General features: G+C 46.1%; 1 protein-coding gene across 22 annotated transcripts in view; it reads right to left on the bottom strand.

Annotated features, from left to right (window-relative positions):
• GPHN (gephyrin) overlaps nucleotides 1-23,854 on the bottom strand; it is a 615,912-nt gene that overhangs the window by 441,146 nt on the left and 150,912 nt on the right. For all 22 annotated transcript variants that reach the window (XM_063948135.1, XM_063948129.1, XM_063948127.1 and 19 more), the window contains exon 2: nucleotides 19,989-20,067. In XM_063948135.1, coding sequence (XP_063804205.1) covers nucleotides 19,989-20,067 — 79 coding nt within the window. The remainder of the gene's footprint in view (nucleotides 1-19,988; nucleotides 20,068-23,854) is intronic.

The raw sequence follows: 23,854 nt of genomic DNA, 5'->3' as shown, positions 1-23,854 counted from the left end.
AAAGTGGAGGTGGCTGTGCAGGAGAAATGCTCTTGAAAACGCAAAAACAGGAACATCTGCACTACTCCCTCAACTTCCACCGGCCTGTGCAAGCTGCTGCTCCATTGCAGCTGTGGCTACCAAGCTCCCATAACCCTGTATGCCATGGTGGAACTCTAGGTGCACCATAGGGCAAAGGTGTATTGGCAACACAACATCTATTTTGTGCTTGTACGTGACCTCTAATGGGCCCTACACACTGGGCGATAATGCTCAAAAATATGAACGATCTCGTTCATTAATGAACGAGATAACGTTCATATCTTTGAGTGTGGAGGCTCCAACGATGAACGATGCGCGGCCCCGCGCTCGTTCATCGCTGGTGCCCCGTTGGCTGTGCATGCAGGCCAATATGGACGATCTCGTCCATATTTGCCTGCACTTCTATGGAGCCGGGTGACAGTGGGAGTAAAGAAACTTCACTCCCCTCATCACTGCCCCCCCGCCGCCGTGTCGCCCGTTAGCCGTATCCGCCAACAGCTCGGCGGCGGATAGCTCAATGTATAGAGCCCTTAAGACTGCATTACTGAATAAAGGGATTCTCACAATTAGTAATATAGAAGTCCACCACACGTCACCTCAGGGATCTTCCAGAAGAGGCATTACAAAAATGTTATTTAAAACCTCCTCCAATCCTGGCGGACACTGCTTTTTGGTCTTCCTTTACTGACACTGTAAAACTGATTATGGTGGCTTGCGTATGAATCAGACTCCTTAGCATGGTGGACAGTGTAACAAATAAAACACAGCCTTGGCGGCTATTGTGAAAAGCCATCCTGCTGCTGGGCTCTTCTAATTAGCTTCCAGCCATAGTGAATATAAAGTCTACTAACAGCACTGGTGATGGCTTGTCCTTATTCCTCTAGTGAGCTATCATTGGCTGTCAGAATTCACCGCATGCAGTCGCCAATAATGGTCATGGCTATTCCTGCATCCGCAAGTGACAGCACAGAGGCTGTTCGGAGACCTGTGACATATCAGTACCAAACACTGGGGGTAATTCCAAGTTGATCGCAGCAGGAATTTTGTTAGCAGTTGGGCAAAACCATGTGCACTGCAGGGGGGGGCAGATATAACATATGCAGAAAGAGTTAGATTTGGGTGGGTTATTTTATTTCTGTGCAGGGTAAATACTGGCTGCTTTATTTTCACACTGCAATTTAGATTGCAGATTGAACACACCCCACCCAAATCTAACTCTCTCTGCACATGTTAAATCTGCCTCCCCTGCAGTGCACATGGTTTTGCCCAACTGCTAACAAAATTCCTGCTGCGATCAACTTGGAATTACCCCCACTATTCTGGAGAGGGCAGTGTATTTGGGTGTGGTATGATAATTTACCATTCAGAAGGTTGACACTCAGAATATTGACACCAGAATGCCGACAGGTTCTAAATGCCAACAGTCAGACTGTTGACATGGACTATCGGTTGACCAATATGTCAACTTTCAAAAAAAAGCCGACACTTAAAATGTTAGCATGTTTATAATGTAAAAACAAAAACCATCAACATACAGTTTATTTGCTTGTTTTAGCCTAAAAACCCTAAACATTAAGCAAACAAATCTGTATGTCGACATCTGGTATTGATGTGTTACATGTCGGCATTATGAACATGTCGGCATTTTCTGGGGTGTTGACATTGTTGCTGTCGACCTACAGTCCACGTCGACAATCCAGTGCCGACAGTCGGAATGTCTGACCGGGTACAGTGTATTTCCCACAAACAGAATCACCATAGTGCAGCTCATCTTCTGCTGCCTTCTTAGACATAGGCCACGCATCTAGAACTGTAAGTACATCTCTGTTTTGACAAGTGCTGACAGCGGGTTCACCGTTCACTGAACACAAAGTAAATAACACACCACGGGTTTATATTAAACCTCCTGTGTGAAATGGATAAAGTTCAGTTTGGGCTGCGGCGACACCAGACAGAGTAAGTTACAAGTCCACATTAGTTATGCTCTGGATCTTTAATTCTGATTACAGGTCTTCAATGGGCACTACAGTAAATTAAATATTACCAACACAGATATTAATTCAGAATGATTAAAGAGCAAGGTTTCCTTTCAAGGTAAAAGCACATTATTCTACACTTCACTAACAGCAGGTAATCGTGCCCTGGATGTACCATCAAAACTCAAACCTTACCGACAGAGCATTTCTGAAATTTCGCATCTAGAGAAAGCAATTCCCCTAGACAGACTGAAACGATAAACTTGAAAGATTCACTTTCTTAAAAGGTTAGATAAAAAAAAAACCTTTGAGTTCTTTGTATTGCTGCAAACCCTGTGGGGGTCGCCAATAGTGTTCTTTTGAAGCCCTCGATGTCTGGAAATTGAGACTGTTAACTGTGTTTCCCGAGGCTGAAATCTCCTTAACGCTGAACGTCAGGCATTATATGGAAACTTTCAATTGCATCTATCATCTGCTGCCCTCATAAGCACTACACATATGAAAGAGGCATCCTCACAAGATCTTATTCCAGGACTTTAAATTAAGAAAAAGGTAAAAAAAATCAACATGTAAAGAAAGTACACTAGTATAAAGATCTGCACAGATATGGAAAGCCATTAAATGAATGGACAGAGGGGGTCATTCTGACCCGTTTGCACGCAGCACGACAGACGTCGCCGGGCAATGGAGCGCCTAGCGTGAAGAAAAGACGCAGCGCTGGACGGAAAGAAGATTGACAGCGGAGAGGCGGTCCGGGGCGGATACTCACCGTTGGAGGCCGTTTTCGGGGAGTGGTAAGAAGAACGGGCAAACGGATGTCTGACGTCAGGACCAGGACCTTCATCGCCGGATCCGTCGCACTGGGTAAGTAGCTGTAGGGCTAGTCTTGTTTTGCTGGAACATTTTTAAGCATAGCAGGGCCGCACAGGTGATCGCAGCCCTGCTATGCTAAAATGCACACCCCCATAGGCTGGGATTAGTTCATTGCAGCAGCAGAAAAAAGTTGCTGGCTGCGATCAACTCGGAATGACCCCCAGTATGAGGCTGTTGCAAAAGTAAATCAGGCACATGCAGTTCAAACCAAAATAATGTATATATCATATTGGAGGGCTGTACTGTATGCATCTCACCATACCTCTACGCGCATGCCTGGTTTGCATCTACGTGCATCCCTGGTTTGCCGCCAGTCAACATCACTGTGCACTTGCACCTACACTATGCTAAGGGCAAACTTTTTGCCTTCAATCATTTTTTCTTACGACCAAAATTCAGCAGTTGCATTAACAAGCCATCACTGCCACATGCCTACATGTTAAAACCCAGTTGTGCCTACTTGGTTGCAAGGGGGAATGTGATAGAAATGCGTATGAGACATTTTGTGAGTATCCGTTCAGTTTCATGCTTGGATGCCAGAGATCCATCGGAATCAGGCATGCTGGCAACATGGCCATGCCTCATAATAGTACAGAAGACTGGCTACATGGCCGCAACACTTCCACTTAACAGATCTCTAGCGTACTTTCGGAAGGCAGCCATCCAGTTCAAACCCAGAAATTCACGTTGATCAAGAATCGCATTTGCAATGCAATCAGGGCGCAATATTAGCTTCCAGAATCACACTGAAGGACACAAAACTTCCGGTGGGATGTAACAATCTACACTCGCAGGGACACGGGCTATGATAAGGTGGTGGCTGGGTTCCTGTGCATTGGAGGGAACCGGAGGAACACTCTGCAGGCTAATTATGAGAAGTATACCTTATAGGCTACAACCTGGATTCAATAGTATACCCCCACAGGTTTCTTTGGGGGATACAATGCTAATGTATTTGCCAAGCTCTGGAATGTGAATCCTGTTGCAGCCTATAAGCTATACTTCTCATAATTATCTAGCAGAGTGTTCCTCCAGTTCCATCCCATGCACAGGAGCCCAGCCACCACCTTTCATGCACAAAAAGTATTTTACTTACAAAGTGAACACTACATTTTTTCAAACTATTAGGAGTCTACGTAAAGTTGGTGAAGCAGCTGGAACAGTCCGAAGCAGATATGTTTTCTACATGCTGGATGAAGGTCTTCACGGCAGCTTAAGGACACTTAAAACAAATCCCACGTGTCTTGTGCTTGATTTGTGGGTACCTGAAGAATTCATGCAGGAAACCTTGCTCAGGCCAAGGTTTTTGTGTATAATCAAGTGGATGGATCCCGATGAGATGCCTATCACCTTCTGTAACTGGGCCACGGTCTCCCTGGCATCCACCTGAGTTAAGGCCCACACGGCAGCAATGTTGTTCTCTGTGATGACGGACACAGGCCTGCTACAGTGCTCCTCGTCTTCCAGGGATCATCTCCCACACTGAAATTCTTCAAACTACTCAAACCCAGTGGACAAGTTTATTGCAGTATGGTCGCCATGGTATGTGTAATCCCTCCAATCATTTTCTAACCACTTGCTCTCTGTTTCTACAACCCTCTCTCTCTGAATTTCTCCCCATATAAGTCCTCTTTTACTCGCTGATCCCATACTGTACCTTCCCCCCTTTTATTTTACCTAACTTTTCCTCTGCTACAAATCAGTAGGGTGGTCTTCAGGTTGCCGACTGTCAGGATCCCGGCGCCCAGTATACCGGCGCCGGAATCCCGACATCCGGCATACCGACAGATTTTCTCCCTCGTGGGAGTCCACGACCCCCCTGGAGGGAGAATAAATAGTGTGGCGCACGTAGCGCGCCACCGTGCCCGCAGCGAGCCCGCAAGGGGCTCATTTGCGCTCGCCACGCTGTCGGTATGCTGGCGGTCGGGCTCCCGGCGCCGGTATGCTGGTCGCCGGGAGCCCGGCCGCCGGCATACCACACTACACCCAAATCAGTACTATCATTAACGAGTTGTTATAAGTTCTGCTTTATAGCTACGTATGTCTGTATATTACTCGTGATCTAATTTGTTGATTTCTATCGGTGATTGATTTTCTGTTATTTCTGTTTGATTATTACTGATTTCTCAAAATATAAAAAAAAAAATGTGATGTCATGTTTATTGCGCTAGATCGAGATTTAAAAAGAGGGACATTTAGAGTTTTGCTGCGATACAATGACAACCTACTTAGAAGAGGGAACCCTTACACTTCTGAACCTGTTGGTACATAAAAAACATTTTTAATGCACCATTAGGCACTAGACCAAGAATCATTATAGACATTAGCACGCACTTAGATATATAACAAAAGTCGTTTCGGTCACTAAGGAGATCAAGTGTGGAGAATTAAATTACAGCCTGTACTGCTACTTATTAATAATATTACTGTTATAAATTTAGCTGTATGTGATTTCCAACACACTATTGTAAACACCTTATCTTAGTAACACCTAGAACTTTAATGTTTATATAGCTCTCTAATAATAATATTTCAATTGGCCCAAATTTCTGGATAACATGGCATTGCCAGAACGATTAATAATCCCTATGGCCACCTGTATTCTGCAGTATTACATGCATTCCATACTAGTCAGAGGCAGAAATCTGGGAGGCAACGGAGTCATCTGCCGCCGGGCTCCTGCTCTGAAGGGGGGCACCTCTCCTCCCATTCTGTGACACCATTGAATTAAGTTCATTGATAACTGTCGCTGTCTTTTCAGTGGCCGACTTCCTCACTGGTCCCTGCACTTTACAAATCACACCCTCTTTATTATACACATTTTACAAGTGTCACACCCAGGATTAGAAACCACAACCTATTACACTGGAAGCAGACACCTTACTGATGAAGCTGTTTATGTATAAGATATATGAGAATTTTAACTATATGAAGATACTTCTCTGACAATTACATGTAACTTCATATAGTTAGAATTCTCATGCTTCCTCTACAGGAGCAAATAACTCCGTCAGTAAAGTGTCTGCTGTCAGTGTAACAGGTCATGGCTTCTAATCCTGGGTATGACTGCTAAGAAATGTGTGATGTAAATAAAAAAAAATGAAATGTATAAAATAAGAATTTACTCACCGGTAATTCTATTTCTCGTAGTCCGTAGTGGATGCTGGGGACTCCGTAAGGACCATGGGGTATAGACGGGCTCCGCAGGAGACTGGGCACTCTAAAGAAAGATTAGGTACTATCTGGTGTGCACTGGCTCCTCCCTCTATGCCCCTCCTCCAGACCTCAGTTAGGGAAACTGTGCCCGGAAGAGCTGACATTACAAGGAAAGGATTTTGGAATCCCGGGTAAAACTCATACCAGCCACACCAATCACACCGTACAACTCGTGATAACCTTACCCAGTTAACAGTATGAACAACAACTGAGCATCACTCAACGGATGGCTCATAACAATAACCCTTTATTAAGCAATAACTATATACACGTATTGCAGAAAGTCCGCACTTGGGACGGGCGCCCAGCATCCACTACGGACTACGAGAAATAGAATTACCGGTGAGTAAATTCTTATTTTCTCTAACGTCCTAGTGGATGCTGGGGACTCCGTAAGGACCATGGGGATTATACCAAAGCTCCCAAACAGGCGGGAGAGTGCGGATGACTCTGCAGCACCGAATGAGCAAACACAAGGTCCTCCTCAGCCAGGGTATCAAACTTGTAGAACTTTGCAAAAGTGTTTGAACCCGACCAAGTAGCCGCTCGGCAAAGCTGTAAAGCCGAGACCCCTCGGGCAGCCGCCCATGAAGAGCCCACCTTCCTTGTGGAATGGGCTTTCACTGATTTTGGATGCGGCAATCCAGCCGCAGAATGAGCCTGCTGAATCGTGCTACAGATCCAGCGAGCAATAGTTTGCTTTGAAGCAGGAGCACCCAGCTTATTGGGTGCCTACAGAATAAACAGCAAGTCAGTCTTCCTGACTCCAGCCGTTCTGGAAACATATATTTTCAAAGCCCGGACTACGTCCAGCAACTTGGAGTCCTCCAAGTCCCGAGTAGCCGCAGGGACCACAATAGGTTGGTTCAAATGAAACGATGATACCACCTTTGGGAGAAATTGGGGACGAGTCCGCAATTCTGCCCTGTCCATATGGAAGATCAAATAAGGGCTTTTACATGACAAAGCCGCCAATTCTGATATACGCCTCGCCGATGCGAAGGCCAACAGCATGACCACTTTCCACGTGAGATACTTTAGTTCCACGGTCTTAAGTGGTTCAAACCAGTGGGATTTCAGGAAATCCAACACAACGTTAAGATCCCAAGGTGCCACTGGTGGCACAAAAGGGGGCTGAATATGCAGCACTCCCTTTACAAACGTCTGAACCTCAGGCAGTGAAGCCAGTTCTTTTTGAAAGAAAATGGATAGGGCCGAAATCTGGACCTTTATGGACCCTAAGTTCAGGCCCATAGTCACACCTGACTGTAGGAAGTGCAGAAATCGACCCAGCTGGAATTCCTCTGTAGGGGCCATCCTGGCCTCACACCAAGCAACATATCTTCGCCATATACGGTGATAATGCTTAGCTGTTACATCCTTCCTAGCCTTTATCAGCGTAGGAATCACTTCATCCGGGATGCCCTTTTCCGTTAGGATCCGGCGTTCAACCGCCATGCCGTCAAACGCAGCCGCGGTAAGTCTTGGAACAGACAGGGCCCCTGTTGCAACAGGTCCTGTCTGAGAGGCAGAGGCCATGGATCCTCTGTGATCTTCTCTTGTAGTTCTGGGTACCAAGTCCTTCTTGGCCAATCCGGAACGATGAGTATTGTTCTCACTCCTCTTTTTCTTACTATTCTCAGTACCTTGGGTATGAGAGGAAGAGGAGGGAACACATATACCGACTGGAACACCCAGGGTGTCATTAGCGCGTCCACAGCTATCGTCTGAGGGTCCCTTGACCTGGCGCAATATCTTTTTAGCTTTTTGTTGAGGCGGGACGCCATCATGTCCACCTGTGGCAGTTCCCATCGATTTGCAATCTGTGTGAAGACTTCTTGATGAAGTCCCCACTCTCCCGGGTGGAGGTCGTGTCTGCTGAGGAAGTCTGCTTCCCAGTTGTCCACTCCCGGAATGAACACTGCTGACAGTGCTTGTACGTGAATCTCCACCCAACGAAGAATCTTTGTGGCTTCTGCCATCGCCACCCTGCTTCTTGTGCCGCCCTGGCGGTTTACATGGGCGACCGCCGTGATGTTGTCTGACTGAATCAGCACTGGTTGGTCTCGAAGCAGGGGCTCCGCTTGACTCAGGGCGTTGTATATGGCCCTTAGTTCCAGTATATTTATGTGCAGACAAGTCTCCTGACTTGACCACAGCCCTTGGAAGTTTCTTCCCTGAGTGACTGCCCCCCATCCGCGGAGGCTTGCATCCGTGGTCACCAGAACCCAGTCCTGTATGCCGAACCTGCGGCCCTCGAGAAGATGAGCACTCTGCAGCCACCACAGTAGAGACACCCTGGCCCTCGGGGACATGGTGATCAGCCGATGCATCTGAAGATGCGATCCGGACCACTTGTCCAACAGATCCTACTGAAAGATCCTCGCATGGAACCTGCCGAAGGGAATGGCTTCGTTTGAGGCCACCATCTTTCCCAGGACTCGCGTGCAGTGATGCACCGACACCTGTTTTGGTTTTAGGAGGTCCCTGACCAGAGTCACTAACTCCTGGGCTTTCTCCTCCGGGAGAAACACCTTCTTCTGTTCTGTGTCCAGAATCATACCCAGGAAGGGCAGACGCGTCGTAGGAATCAGCTGCGACTTTGGAATATTCAGAATCCAGCCGTGCTGTTGCAACACTTCCTGAGAGTGTGCTACGCTGATCAACAACTGCTCCCTGGACCTCGCCCTTATGAGGAGATCGTCCAAGTACGGGATAACCGTAACTCCTTGCTTCCGAAGGAGTACCATCATTTCGGCCATTACCTTGGTAAATACTCTCGGTGCCGTGGACAGACCAAACGGCAACATCTGGAATTGGTAATGACAGTCCTGTACCACAAACCTGAGGTACTCCTGGTGAGGTGGATAAATGGGGACATGCAAGTAAGCATCCTTGATGTCCAGAGATACCATAAAATCACCCCTCTTCCAGGCTTGCAATGACCGCTCTGAGCGATTCCATTTTGAACTTGAATTTTTTCATATAAATGTTCAAGGATTTTAAATTCAGAATGGGTCTTACCGAACCGTCCGGTTTCGGTACCACAAACAGTGTGGAATAACCCCTTCCCTGTTGAAGGAGGGGGACCATTATTATCACTTGCTGGAGGTACAGCTTGTGAATTGCCGCCAGGACTACCTCCCTTTCCGTGGGGGAAGCTGGCAAGGCTGATTTTAGGTAACGGTGAGGGGCAGTCACTTCGAACTCCAGCTTGTATCCCTGAGATACAATTTGTATAGCCCAAGGATCCACCTGTGAGCGAACCCACTGGTTGCTGAATTTTCGGAGACGCGCCCCCACAGCTCCTGGCTCCGCCTGTGGAGCCCCATCGTCATGCGGTGGACTTAGTGGTAGCCGGGGAGGACTTTTGTTCCTGGGAACTAGCTGCATGGTGCAGCTTCTTTCCTCTACCCCTGCCTCTGGCAAGAAAGGATGCACCTCTGACCTTCTTGCTTCTCTGAGAACGAAAGGACTGCATTTGATAATACGGTGCTTTCTTAGGCTGTGAGGAAACCTGAGGCAAGAAAGTCGACTTTCCAGCTGTCGCTGTGGACACAAGGTCTGAGAGGCCGCCCCCAAACAATTCCTCACCCTTATAAGGCAAAACCTCCATGTGTTTTTTAGAATCGGCATCCCCTGTCCATTGCCGAGTCCATAAGACCCTCCTGGCAGAAATGGACATTGCATTAATTCTAGAGCCCAGCAGGCAAATGTCCCTCTGGGCATCCCGCATATATAAGACGGCGTCTTTTATATGGCCCAGGGTTAGCAAGACAGTATCCCTGTCCAGGGCATCTATGTCCTCTGACAGAGTATCTGTCCATGCTGCTACAGCGCTACACATCCAGGCTGAAGCAATAGCTGGTCTCAGTAGAGTACCAGAGTGTGTATACACTGACTTCAAGATAGCTTCCTGCTTCCTATCCGCAGGATCCTTTAGGGCGGCCGTATCCTGAGACGGCAGGGCCACCTTCTTAGATAAGCGTGTCAGCGCCTTGTCTACCCTAGGGGAGGATTCCCAACGTAACCTGTCCGTTGGCGGGAAAGGGTACGCCAGCAGTAATTTTTTGGAAATCAGCACTTTCTTATCAGGGGAACTCCACGCTTCTTCACATAACTCATTTAATTCATGTGACGGGGGAAAAGTCACTGCCTGCTTTTTCTCCCCAAACATATACACCCTCTTGTCAGGGACAGGGTTAACTTCTGAAATGTGCAATACATCTTTCATTGCAATAATCATGTAGCGGATGGCCTTGGTCATCTTAGGCTGTAATTGTGCCTCATCATCGTCGACACTGGAGTCGGACTCCGTGTCGGCATCTGTGTCAACCATCTGAGATAGTGGGCGTTTATGAGACCCTGACGGCCTCTGAGTCGCCTGGGCAGGCCCGGGTTGAGACCCCGGCTGTCCCAAGGCTGCAGCGTCATCAAACCTTTTATGCAAGGAGCTTACATTGTCATTTAAGACCTTCCACATATCCATCCAATCAGGTGTCGGCCCCGACGGCGGCGACACCACATTTATCCGCACTTGCTCCGCCTCCACGTAACCCTCCTCATCAAACATGTCGACACAGCCGTACCGACACACAGCAGACACACAGGGAATGCTCTGACTGAGGACAGGACCCCACAAAGGCCTTTGGGGAGACAGAGAGAGAGTATGCCAGCACACACCACAGCGCTATATAACCCAGGGATATTCACTATAATAAGTGATTACCCAATAGCTGCCGATTTTATGCCTTTTGCGCCTAAATTTATGTGCCCCCCCTCTCTTTTTTACCCTTCTTGTACCTGGATACTGCAGGGGAGAGCCTGGGGAGCGTCCTTCCAGCGGAGCTGTGAAGAGAAAATGGCGCTGGTGTGCTGAGGAAGAAGGCCCCGCCCCCTCAGCGGCGGGCTTCTGTACCGCTTCTGTGTGAAAAAAATGGCGGGGGTTTTTACATATATACAGTGCCTGACTGTATATATGTATGTTATGCCAAAAAGGTACTTCAATTGCTGCCCAGGGCCCCCCCCCCCCCCCAGTGCCCTGCACCCTACAGTGACCGGAGTGTGAAAGTGTGCTGGGAACAATGGCGCACAGCTGCGGTGCTGTGCGCTACCTTAAATGAAGACAGGAGTCTTCAGCCGCCTTTTTCGCCGTCTTCAAGCTTCTGTTCTTCTGGCTCTGCGAGGGGGACGGCGGCGCGGCTCCAGGAACGGACGATCGAGGACAGATGCCTGTGTTCGAACCCTCTGGAGCTAATGGTGTCCAGTAGCCTAAGAAGCGCAACCTAGCTGTAGACAGGTAGGTTTGCTTCTCTCCCCTCAGTCCCTCGTAGCAGTGGGTCTGTTGCCAGCAGAAGCTCACTGAAAATAAAAAACCTAACAAATACTTTCTTTTACTAGCAGGCTCAGGAGAGCCCACTAGGAGCACCCAGCTCTGGCCGGGCACAGATTCTAACTGAGGTCTGGAGGAGGGGCATAGAGGGAGGAGCCAGTGCACACCAGATAGTACCTAATCTTTCTTTAGAGTGCCCAGTCTCCTGCGGAGCCCGTCTATTCCCCATGGTCCTTACGGAGTCCCCAGCATCCACTAGGACATTAGAGAAATATAGTATATACATTTTTCTCAGAACACTCCACACACACACACATAAATATACACACATACACGCACACATACATACATTTATCTTAATATAGGAAATAGGGGGGCACCAATATTTATCTTGCCTTCGGCAACTGTGACGAACTTACGCCACTGCCTCCAGTGGTGATTGTATGTAAGCGCTAAGCTATCAAATGGGTGACAGAGCCAGACATACAATATGAAGAATCAAGTCAATTACAGACACTACACTCAAGTTAAACATTTCCTTGTTTTGTGATATTACTGGACAGAGGCACGTGTGTGAATGTGGCCATCACAAGAGAGCAAAGAAAAAGAGAAAAAGTTCTTTGTCAATTTTTACAATTTATCCGGAGTTCCTATGTTGCGTAACTAATTAAAGCTGTCACCCAGAAATGAAGTGTTTCACCTGTTTTATTGGAAAGTCCCATGTCTACAAAAACGGGGCTTTCCTCACGGACTGTATCCAAAGATGGGTAGGCTGACATACACCTCGCAACTGAATGGCTTACAGTCTCCATCCAACTTTCACAGTCGAGTCTTTACAAAATTAATGGCAGAGGATAGGTTGTCAGTATATGCTATGAAATAATGTTTGGCCCAGAGGTTCTCCAACGCAGTCCTCAAGGTACCCCAACGGTCCAGGTTTAAAGTTTATGCATTCTTAGCCACAGGTGACTTAATTAGCACAACAGTCAATTTGATTTAACCATCTGTGTTGAGCCATGGATGTACCTAAAACCTGGACCGTTGGGGTGTCTTGAGGACCGCGTTTGAGAACCTCTGGCTTAGCCTTTATCAAAACTTAATTACGTGTTACCTTTTTTGCCACCGTAAATTAGGCATCTGATGAAACCAGATTATGGGCAACTTGATGATAATGATGACATCATATCGTTAACAGCAGCTATTGCCACAATTATTGCATGCATTGCTGTGATGTCACTACAGGCTGCCATTCCCACAAGCCAGGTACTGTCTACATTAGGCGATATATTGTTCCGATGTGGATCGCTCTGTGTGTACCCGTGACTGTCGTCAGTGGGGTCGTCCCATCTGAAGTGCTGCACAGCCAATGGGCTGATCCAACTGACGACGCCATGCAGGTGAATGTGGTGGGTAACGACACATTGTGCGGTCATACACCGGATCGGTCAGTGTGTTAGGCTGCACAATGTATTGTACCAGCGGTCATCAGGTCATGGGGTTGCTGGGATACATATCGTCCTGATGTGTACCCAGACTTATAAAGAAACAAAGCCAGGGGATCTGCTACTTGGATTCCCAAAAACACCTCCAAGAGGCATTTCTAGGGATAAAACTGTCAATCTGGGACATAAAGTAGCTTTACTACAGATATCATTTGAAAATGGAATCTGCCTATAATTAATTTGACACACATATACTGTAAATCGGGCCTGGAGTTGCAGTTATTTTTGGGTGGAGTCGGAGACCAGAAGGATTTTGGAATATTTGCATAGCATAATGAGGTTGCACAACTACCATACGATACCAGGCAGCTATAGTACCTGACAGAAAAAGAACAGAATGAAGTATGATAAATGTTTATTTAATGATTGCTTCGGATGTTGAGCGAGTATTGAGTAAAAGAAACAACACAAGAATAGGAACTGCGTTATGACTTAGGCGAGTCCACTGTAATATATACCAGGGTGATATAACTCTTCCCCTTATGTGTTAAGTCTGTAATCATTGAGGCGGAGCTACTGATCTGCTAACAGCTTGTATTTGTTACGCATGATGAAATAATGTCTCGGCCAGAATTGTGTGCATTCCCTCCGCATCTCAGATCTCTCAGAATGCTTGGGTTGTCAGAATAAAAAGAGCATCTCTGAATTTCCTGAAACAGTTATCTAGCTGTGCATGTTAAGCTCTTTATGGTAAGCTCCAATTTCCCTAAACTCAATTGAAGAGCCAAGTTTACTTTGAAATGAATCAAATAACTCACAGATTTGTAAGGGATTACCTGTCGCAGAACCATCTGTTTCTGTTCAACAGATCACTGAATTCCCTTATTTTTGGTGTTAAAAGTTATCACCGATTACATTCGATTCATTAAATGTCCACAGCTGGGCATCATGCATTTTATTCCTATGAGACTAAAGGGGGGTACACACGGGGAGATTTGCGCAGGACTGCACATCGCTGTCGCCGGCACCCTACACACGGAGCGATGTGTGCTTAATTTTTAAGCAATCTAGTCAGATTGCTTAGAAATGAAGTAAAAATCACTACGTGTGTACCCCCGTTAAGGCTGGGTCAGAGGTGTATGAAAATGGCACAGCCGCTGCATCTTTGCAAGTAGCGGCAGTACGAAATTATACCACAGGAGGTGTCTGAAGTAAAAAGACACCCACTGCCGGCTACTGTGATCAGCTGCTTGGTCCTAAAACGCAGCATCGGATCAACTGCGGGACCATCGGACATCTGAGTAACTCTGAGGTTACTCATGATGACCAGTGAAATCACGCTATAATGGTCAGAGATCCCCTATCCTTCTCAGCAAAGTAAATATAAATACATACACAATGGTAAAATAAGCAGTCAGTGTATAAGTGCCCCCTCCCGACCCTCATTCACCACTTTATTGAATACTAAATATTTTGTCTTTCTAGAACCAAAATAGTCCCCATATGTACAGAGTATATCATAGGCAGTACACAGCCCACAAAGGTCGCCTAGCCACGGCACGTCGTTCTACATAACGCCAACCGCTATTTTATATAAGAACTGCATCATCCAAGACAAAGAATGCCAGCTCATGATTTCTTCACGAGATACGGATTTTATTCCCAAGAGTATCACAAGACGCTGACACTGGGAGAACATTGGTGATCTGCAGCTCATAATGAATAACTCCTGCCAATTTGCTATTAAGAAGATAATGGAAAATAGATCATTAGGAAGATAAAAGTGTAATAATGATAGTGACTTCATATCTCTAAAAGTGTACGGCCACGCGATATCGGAGTTCTTCCCCTGGGGAGGAGATATTTCCCTGTTCCTCCGCTGGGCCTACACCGCACGATGCGGCCGACTTACAACTCCAAAAATATTGCATGGTACGGACATGCTGGACGATTCGACATGTCAGACCATTCGACATTCTGAGATCAGTCATACAAATACAGTGTCCAGTTTTCTGAGCAATGCGCCAAGATTACTGTATAATATTTGCCCAGCATAACACAGTCAGTTAGATGTCACCTTATTTGATGACACCTGTGTAGCATGTGTGTGCAACACTTATTTGATGACACCTGTGTAGCGGTCTGTGGGGGACACTTATTTGAGGACACCTGTGCAGCGTGTGTGTGCAACACTTATTTGATGACACCTGTGTAGCGGGTCTGCGGGGGACACTTATTTGATGACATCTGTGTTGTGTGTGTGCAACACTTATTTGATGACACCTGTGTAGAAGTCGGTGGGGGACACTTATTTGATGACACCTGTGTAGCGTGTGTGTACAACACTTATTTGATGACACCTGTGTAGCGGTCTGTGGGGGACACTTATTTGATGGCATCTGTGTTGTGTGTGTGCAACACTTATTTGATGACACCTGTGTAGCGGTCTGTGGGGGACACTTGCACAATAAAAATGTTGTGACTATTAATGTCCATAGTGCACATTTTATACTAGGGCACTCATCTTGCTAGAGTGTATTGGCAAACATTTGCTTAGCTACACAGAACACCAGGTACTCACAATGGGGTAGATGTATTAACCTGGAGAAGACATAAGGAAGTGATAAGCCAGTGATAAAGCAGTGTTAAGTGCAAGGTGATAATGCACCAGCCAATCAGCTCCTAACTGTTAATTTACATATGGGAGCTGGTTGGCTGGTGTGTTTATCACCTTGCATTTATCTCTGGATTATCACTTCCTTATGCCTTCTCCAGGTTAATATATCTGCCCCAATAAGAGCTATTTCATTAGTATACGCCCCCCAAATAACACAGTAAAGTAATTGAAAAATTAATTATTGCAAAAAGGTGTGCTCTGTGATACAAGCCATACACTCTAGCAACATCTCCTGTTATAGTGCATTCTATGTGAACCAGCTTCTAGCTAGCAGAAGGACCATTGGTGCATATTTACTTGTATCTTGAGTTGCTGGAAACAAACAAAACATTCTGCATCTATTGGCCAGACTAAGCATTAAATACATGTGATTCTATCTATTTTATGAAGTACCTACATAGACATTCTTACCTGTTTTCTGCTCCCCTCTGAAATATCCAGAAGAGGGAGGCCCAGGGGGCAGGTGTGAGAGGCAAGAGGATGTACAGTAACTTGCATCATCAGAGCTCTCTGCCCCATTTCATGCCAGTGTGTGGGGGGTGCTGTAATAACGCAATTTGCAGCAAATCACATTATCATACCCATGTAAAGTGCGTGGGATCTGGGATGGTAAAGCTGGGAAACTCACCACATTTGAAACTCTCCCAGACGTACTAAAAGAGCTGTCGAGTATGAGATAGGCCCTATGAGAGCTTGTCCCTTTTATCCTCTACTGAGCTAAATTCCAATAGCCCCGTCAATCTTATGCAGGTTTCATGATGTTATTTGTATGAAGTATAAGCTCTTTATAGGCTTTAAAATGGAAAAGCACAGGGGCGAATTATTATCATAGCGGGTACGTAGCTCACGGGTTAAGTGTCCGGAGCTATTCAATTGCTCACATGGTAAACCTACAAGTAACAAGTTTTTTATTACACCCTCCAGAGTGTGGAGCAGAAATCTGCATTAACTAGTGCCTCGGGGTAACTTGCTGGCTTACATGTATGGTAATTGCATCACGCCCAGCACTTAACCTGGGAGATGCAGTTTACCGCGACTGACCCCCAGGTAAAATGCAGCTTCCATATTAAGTGCCGGGTGCAATGCAGTCAAATGAATAGCTTTGGGCACTTAACCGGCCACAGTGCTAATTAAATTCTTCCCCCATAGAACGTTAAAAAAATATACAAAAATATAAAAATACATTTATTTATATATATATATATATATATATATACACACACACTGCTCAAAAAAATAAAGGGAACACTAAAATAACACATCCTAGATCTGAATGAATGAAATATTCTTATTAAATACTTTGTTCTTTACACAGTTGAATGTGCTGACAACAAAATCACACAAAAATTATCAATGGAAATCTAGCTGCTTTTAACAGCAGTGCAAACGCTAACCCGCTACCCTCTGGGAGTGTATCTTAGCTTAGCAGAAGTGCGACCGAAAGGTTAGCAGTTCTGCTATTAAATATTTCCCTGCAGTTTCTGAGCAGCTCCAGACCTACTCCTACCAGGGCCGAAACTAGGATTTCTGTCACCCGGGGCAAGGTAGTCATTTGACACCCCCCCCCTTCCCCCCCGCAAAAAATAAATAAAATTATTTTACAATAAATAAATAAAAATAATAAAATAAAAAGAAAAATAAAAAAAATAAATGAATACAAATATTATATATATATATATATATATATCTCTCTCTCTTTCAGAACTTTTTAACCTGAAAAACTGCCTTTTCTAACATAAATTTCATATCCAGGAAAAAGTGTCCCCATTTTACACATTGCGGCAGGAAAAAGTGTCCCATTTTACACATTGCGGCAGGAAAAAGTGTCCCCATTTTACACATTGCGGCAGGCACGTGTCCCCATTTTACACAGTAAGCTGGCAAGTGTCCCCATTTTACACATTGCGGCAGGCACAGGTCCCCATTTTACACAGTACGCAGGCACAGGTCCCCATTTTACACATTGCGGCAGGCACAGGTCCCCATTTTACACAGTACGCAGGCACAGGTCCCCATTTTACACAGTACGCTGGCACAGGTCCCCATTTTACACAGTACGCAGGCACAGGTCCCCATTTTACACAGTACGCTGGCACAGGTCCCCATTTTACACAGTACGCTGGCACAGGTCCCCATTTTACACAGTACGCTGGCACAGGTCCCCATTTTACACAGTACGCAGGCACAGGTCCCCATTTTACACAGTACGCAGGCACAGGTCCCCATTTTACACAGTACGCTGGCACAGGTCCCCATTTTACACAGTACGCTGGCACAGGTCCCCATTTTACACAGTACGCTGGCACAGGTCCCCATTTTACACAGTACGCTGGCACAGGTCCCCATTTTACACAGTACGCTGGCACAGGTCCCCATTTTACACAGTACGCTGGCAAGTGTCCCCATTTTACACAGTACGCTGGCACAGGTCCCCATTTTACACAGTACGCTGGCACAGGTCCCCATTTTACACAGTACGCTGGCACAGGTCCCCATTTTACACAGTACGCTGGCACAGGTCCCCATTTTACACATTACGCTGGCACAGGTCCCCATTTTACACAGTACGCTGGCACAGGTCCCCATTTTACACAGTACGCTGGCACAGGTCCCCATTTTACACAGTACGCTGGCACAGGTCCCCATTTTACACAGTACGCTGGCACAGGTCCCCATTTTACACAGTACGCTGGCACAGGTCCCCATTTTACACATTACGCTGGCACAGGTCCCCATTTTACACAGTACGCAGGCACAGGTCCCCATTTTACACAGTACGCTGGCACAGGTCCCCATTTTACACAGTACGCAGGCACAGGTCCCCATTTTAAACATTACGGCAGGTGGTGGGGAGAGGGAGGGAGAGAGAGAGAGAGAGAGAGAGAGAGGAAGGGAGAGGGGCTGACTTACATTTGAAGCGGTTCTCGCCGCTCTTCAGCCGCCTCTCCCTCCTCGTCTGCGCGGCTCCGGGCTCCCCCTTCAGTTCTCCCTCCTCCGGCGGGGTTTCGTTGAATGACGCGTTTGCGCCGTGACGTCACGACGCAATCGCGTCATTCCGCGAAACCCCGCCCCCCGAGCTGGGCACTCGGGAGAAGGGGGTTTAAAAGTGCCGCGGCGGTGTTTGGGGGTCTCGGCGCCCCCTCCAATCCGGCGCCCAGGTCGCCTGCCCCCCTAGCCCCCCCCTAGTTTCGGCCCTGCTCCTACCTTGCGATCATTGCAGACAGTTTAGTTCCTGGTTTGATGTCACAAACACTCCCTGCGTTCGGCCAGCCACTCCCCCGTTTCTCCAGGCACGCCTGCGTTATCTGCTGACACACCTGCGTTTTTTAGCACACTCCCGGAAAACGGACAGTTGCCTCCCAGAAACCCCCCTTTCCTATCAATCATTCACCGATCAGCCGAGCGACTGAAAAGCCTCGCTTGGCATTGTGTAAAACTGCATAGTTTTGTGTGAAAGTACTTGGTGCGTGCGCACTGCGGCCCATACGCATGCGCAGAACAGGCGATTTTTAGCCAGATCGCTACGCTGCGAAAAACGGCAGCTAGCGATCAACTCGGAATGACCCCAAATGTTCTTAAAGCTGGAACACACCTGTTAACCGAGCGCTACAGCTCAATGCAGAATTCTGCAGTATGTATTTCCTTGATACATATGGGGTACCAGAAAGTGTCCTATGATTATAAACCATAACTATGTTTTGCCATATACAAAATGCTTGAATTCTCTAATCCTGTTCTTTATTTCATGAAAAATAAAATAGAATTAAAAAAACAGTTAACACATGTCTACACAGAGCGATGGTGTACAACAAGTCTGTTTAAGCATGGAATGGAGAGAAGCGGTACATGGAAAAATAATCCTGTGGGAGAACATAAGTGGGGAAAGTAGAAAAAATAAGGAGATAATGAAGCGATGGGTAAGGAGAAAAAAAGGATACTGAATAAACAGAGAACGGTTAGACCAGATCATTATTGTTTGACATTCACGCACATGGACTAATGCATTTCAAATGCCAGCAGAGACCTGGAAAATCTGCATCAGAGAAGATTTAGGGGGGATTGAATTTGATTTTTACCTGTTTTTCAAGCAAAAACACATAGAATCGGTTATACTGTAAATTCACGGACCTATATGTCTTCACTGCCAGATTCGCTAAGAGCCTAATTAACAGGCTCTCATTTAGTAGTAGTTGGCTTTTTTGTGTTTGTTAATTTATTAGGAGATCTAGAAAACGAATAGCATTAGAGGAAAACACTGTCCCCTGTATCTGGTACATTTCATTTGGAGCCCGATTATCTCTTCAGCTGTTATGCAGCGCAATTTGTGCCTGACATGCTGGACTTATCTGCCACAACAAAACAATGTAGTATTACCTGTAAGAACTCATATCTCAAAGCATTCAAACCAGAGCACAGCGCTAACATATCAGTAACCACAAAACAATACTTACAATGAAGGATCTTGCACTAAGTCTTTGAGGTTTATGCCACTCCGATCTTCTGCCAGGTTCCTGAAACAACTGTCACTCACTACAAGGAAACACAGGAAAAATGATCAGTACACTCAGTTTGTGACTTACATTTAATTTCATTGTAAAGGAAGCAATACACTTTTCTTTAAGGAAAGCTATAATATCATATCTAAACTGGTATTAGAGCTTTTTACAGTAGTATAATGTTTCGCTGATTATGAATATTTGTGTCTGAGCGCTTTTACTGACAGTCTGGTCATTATCACAAAAAACAACCACATAAACAGGCACGGACTAAGGGGAGCTTCCTGTCCGTCCGTCCCCACCCCAGTATTATAAGCACACAGGAAAAGTTACAGTACTTATGATTGTGACACTGACCATCATATCGCCCCAAAATTCCATGTGCATGCTCTGGTATACTGGCATACCAATCAGAGAGGAAGGAAGTACATTCTTGTTGACAAGCATACAAGACTGCTCTCTCCTCCCTGAGAGAGAGAATGAGAGAAAAAGGGGGAGAGAGAGAATGAGAGAAAGAGGGGAGAGAGAGAGAGAGGGGTAGAGAAAGAGAGATGGGGTGAGAGAGATGTGAAGTATACAAATGGAAATTCCCGTCTGGAAATCCTGTTTTTGCCCCTGATATCTATGCATCAAAGAGCTACCAGTAAACCAGGTTAAACATAAGCAATATAAAAATAAATCTAATTAAATTTATTATTTTCAAGCAAATCACATGAAATTAAAGGTAAACTTAATTTTACACTGCATAGTGGTATGATGCAGAACATGCGAACCCCGGGGGTTATCAAAAGTTGCATAATTAAGTGCTTGCTGTAAAATTAGTTACCCCCACAAGAACGCTGCTTGCGCCGTTATTTTAAAACTGCACAGAATGGATGCGGACAATCCTTTGAGCTTGGCAGGGTGGAGACATATATAAGCAGGAAGAGAGAAAAGTATGACTCTTGTTTGGGCGCACTCTTATGTTGTCTTAGTGTTTATTGATAAATGATGTGCCTAAAAATTAATAATGTAGTCTTTATTTCTGCTCTTAAGATACAAGGGAACTCAACAAAACAAATCAGACATAAACAACATTGATATGCAAAATGGGAAATATATTCCCCCCCAAAAATGGGAAATGTTCAGATCTTAATTATACCTGGATAAATGCATATCGGAAGATAGCTACATACTATTTTTCCACGGGGTGGAGACATACCAGTGTTCGTGTACAAAAAAAGGTGCTGTACAATAAAGTTTTTTGGCTTTGTTTTGTATGTAATTCACTCACACACAAAAAACATAATAATAATAATAACTAAAACAGCAACAGATTATTCAGTTTAGAGTTAAAGTTGAAAATGTCTAATAATTCTGTAAGGATTCAAGCTCCTATCAAAGCTAGGAGAGAGATAATAAGAATTTACTTACCGATAATTCTATTTCTCGGAGTCCGTAGTGGATGCTGGGGTTCCTGAAAGGACCATGGGGAATAGCGGCTCCGCAGGAGACAGGGCACAAAAAGTAAAGCTTTACGATCAGGTGGTGTGTACTGGCTCCTCCCCCTATGACCCTCCTCCAAGCCTCAGTTAGGTACTGTGCCCGGACGAGCGTACACAATAAGGAAGGATTTTGAATCCCGGGTAAGACTCATACCAGCCACACCAATCACACTGTACAACCTGTGATCTGAACCCAGTTAACAGTATGATAACAGCGGAGCCTCTGAAAAGATGGCTCACAACAATAATAACCCGATTTTTGTAACTATGTACAAGTATTGCAGACAATCCGCACTTGGGATGGGCGCCCAGCATCCACTACGGACTCCGAGAAATAGAATTATCGGTAAGTAAATTCTTATTTTCTCTATCGTCCTAGTGGATGCTGGGGTTCCTGAAAGGACCATGGGGATAATACCAAAGCTCCCAAACGGGCGGGAGAGTGCGGATGACTCTGCAGCACCGAATGAGAGAACTCCAGGTCCTCCTTAGCCAGGGTATCAAATTTGTAGGATTTTACAAACGTGTTTGCCCCTGACTAAATAACCGCTCGGCAAAGTTGTAAAGCCGAGACCCCTCGGGCAGCCGCCCAAGATGAGCCCACCTTCCTTGTGGAATGGGCATTTACATATTTTGGCTGTGGCAGGCCTGCCACAGAATGTGCAAGCTGAATTGTATTACACATCCAACTAGCAATAGTCTGCTTAGAAGCAAGAGCACCCAGTTTGTTGGGTGCATACAGGATAACAGCAAGTCAGTTTTCCTGACTCCAGCCGTCCTGGAACATATTTTCAGGGCCCTGACAACATCTAGCAACTTGGAGTCCTCCAAGTCCCTAGTAGGTGCAAGGCACCACAATAAGCTGGTTCAGGTGAAACACTGACACCACCTTAGGGAGAGAACTGGGGACGAGTCCGCAGCTCTGCCCTGTCCGAATGGACAAACAGATATGGGCTTTTTTGAGAAAAAACCACCAATTTGACACTCGCCTGGTCCAGGCCAGGGCCAAGAGCATGGTCACTTTTCATGTGAGATGCTTCAAATCCACAGATTTGACTGGTTTTAAACCAATGTGATTTGAGGAATCCCAGAACTACGTTGAGATCCCACAGTGCCACTGGAGGCACAAAAGGGGGTTGTATATGCAATACTCCCTTGACAAACTTCTGGACTTCAGGAACTGAAGCCAATTCTTTCTGGAAGAAAATCGACAGGGCCGAAATTTGAACCTTAATGGACCCCAATTTGAGGCCCATAGACACTCCTGTTTGCAGGAAATGCAGGAAACGACCGAGTTGAAATTTCTTTGTGGGGCCTTCCTGGCCTCACACCACGCAACATATTTTCGCCACATGTGGTGATAATGTTGTGCGGTCACCTCCTTTCTGGCTTTGACCAGGGTAGGAATGACCTCTTCCGGAATGCCTTTTTCCCTTAGGATCCGGCGTTCCACCGCCATGCCGACAAACGCAGCTGCGGTAAGTCTTGGAACAGACATGGTACTTGCTGAAGCAAGTCCCTTCTTAGCGGCAGAGGCCATAAGACCTCTGTAAGCATCTCTTGAAGTTCCGGGTACCAAGTCCTTCTTGGCCAATCCGGAGCCATGAGTATAGTTCTTACTCCTCTACGTCTTATAATTCTCAGCACCTTAGGTATGAGAAGTAGAGGAGGGAACACATACACCGACTGGTACACCCACGGTGTTACCAGAACGTCCACAGCTATTGCCTGAGGGTCTCTTGACCTGGCGCAATACCTGTCCCGTTTTTTGTTCAGACGGGACGCCATCATGTCCACCTTTGGTATTTCCCAACGGTTTACAATCATGTGGAAAAAGCTTCCCGATGAAGTTTCCACTCTCCCGGGTGGAGGTCGTGCCTGCTGAGGAAGTCTGCTTCCCAGTTTCCATTCCCGGGATGAAACACTGCTGACAGTGCTATCACATGATTTTCCGCCCAGCGAAAAGTCCTTGCAGTTTTTGCCATTGCCCTCCTGCTGCTTGTGTCGCCCTGTCTGTTTACGTGGGCGACTGCCGTGATGTTTTTCCCACTGGATCAATACCGGCTGACCTTGAAGCAGAGGTCTTGCTAAGCTTAGAGCATTATAAATTTACCCTTAGCTCCAGTATATTTATGTGGAGAAAAGTCTCCAGACTTGATCACACTCCCTGGAAATTTTTTTTCTTGTGTGACTGCTCCCCAGCCTCTCGGGCTGGGCTCCGTGGTCACCAGCATCCAATCCTGAATGCCGAATCTGCGGCCCTCTAGAAGATGAGCACTCTATAACCACCACAGGAGAGACACCCTTGTCCTTGGATATAGGGTTATCCGCTGATGC

The sequence above is a fragment of the Pseudophryne corroboree genome, chromosome 12 (genome assembly GCF_028390025.1).
Source record: "Pseudophryne corroboree isolate aPseCor3 chromosome 12, aPseCor3.hap2, whole genome shotgun sequence".
In the NCBI taxonomy this organism is placed as follows: domain Eukaryota; kingdom Metazoa; phylum Chordata; class Amphibia; order Anura; family Myobatrachidae; genus Pseudophryne; species Pseudophryne corroboree.
The sequence above is the reverse complement of the archived record's forward strand: the minus strand, read 5'-3'. Positions and strand labels throughout refer to the sequence as shown.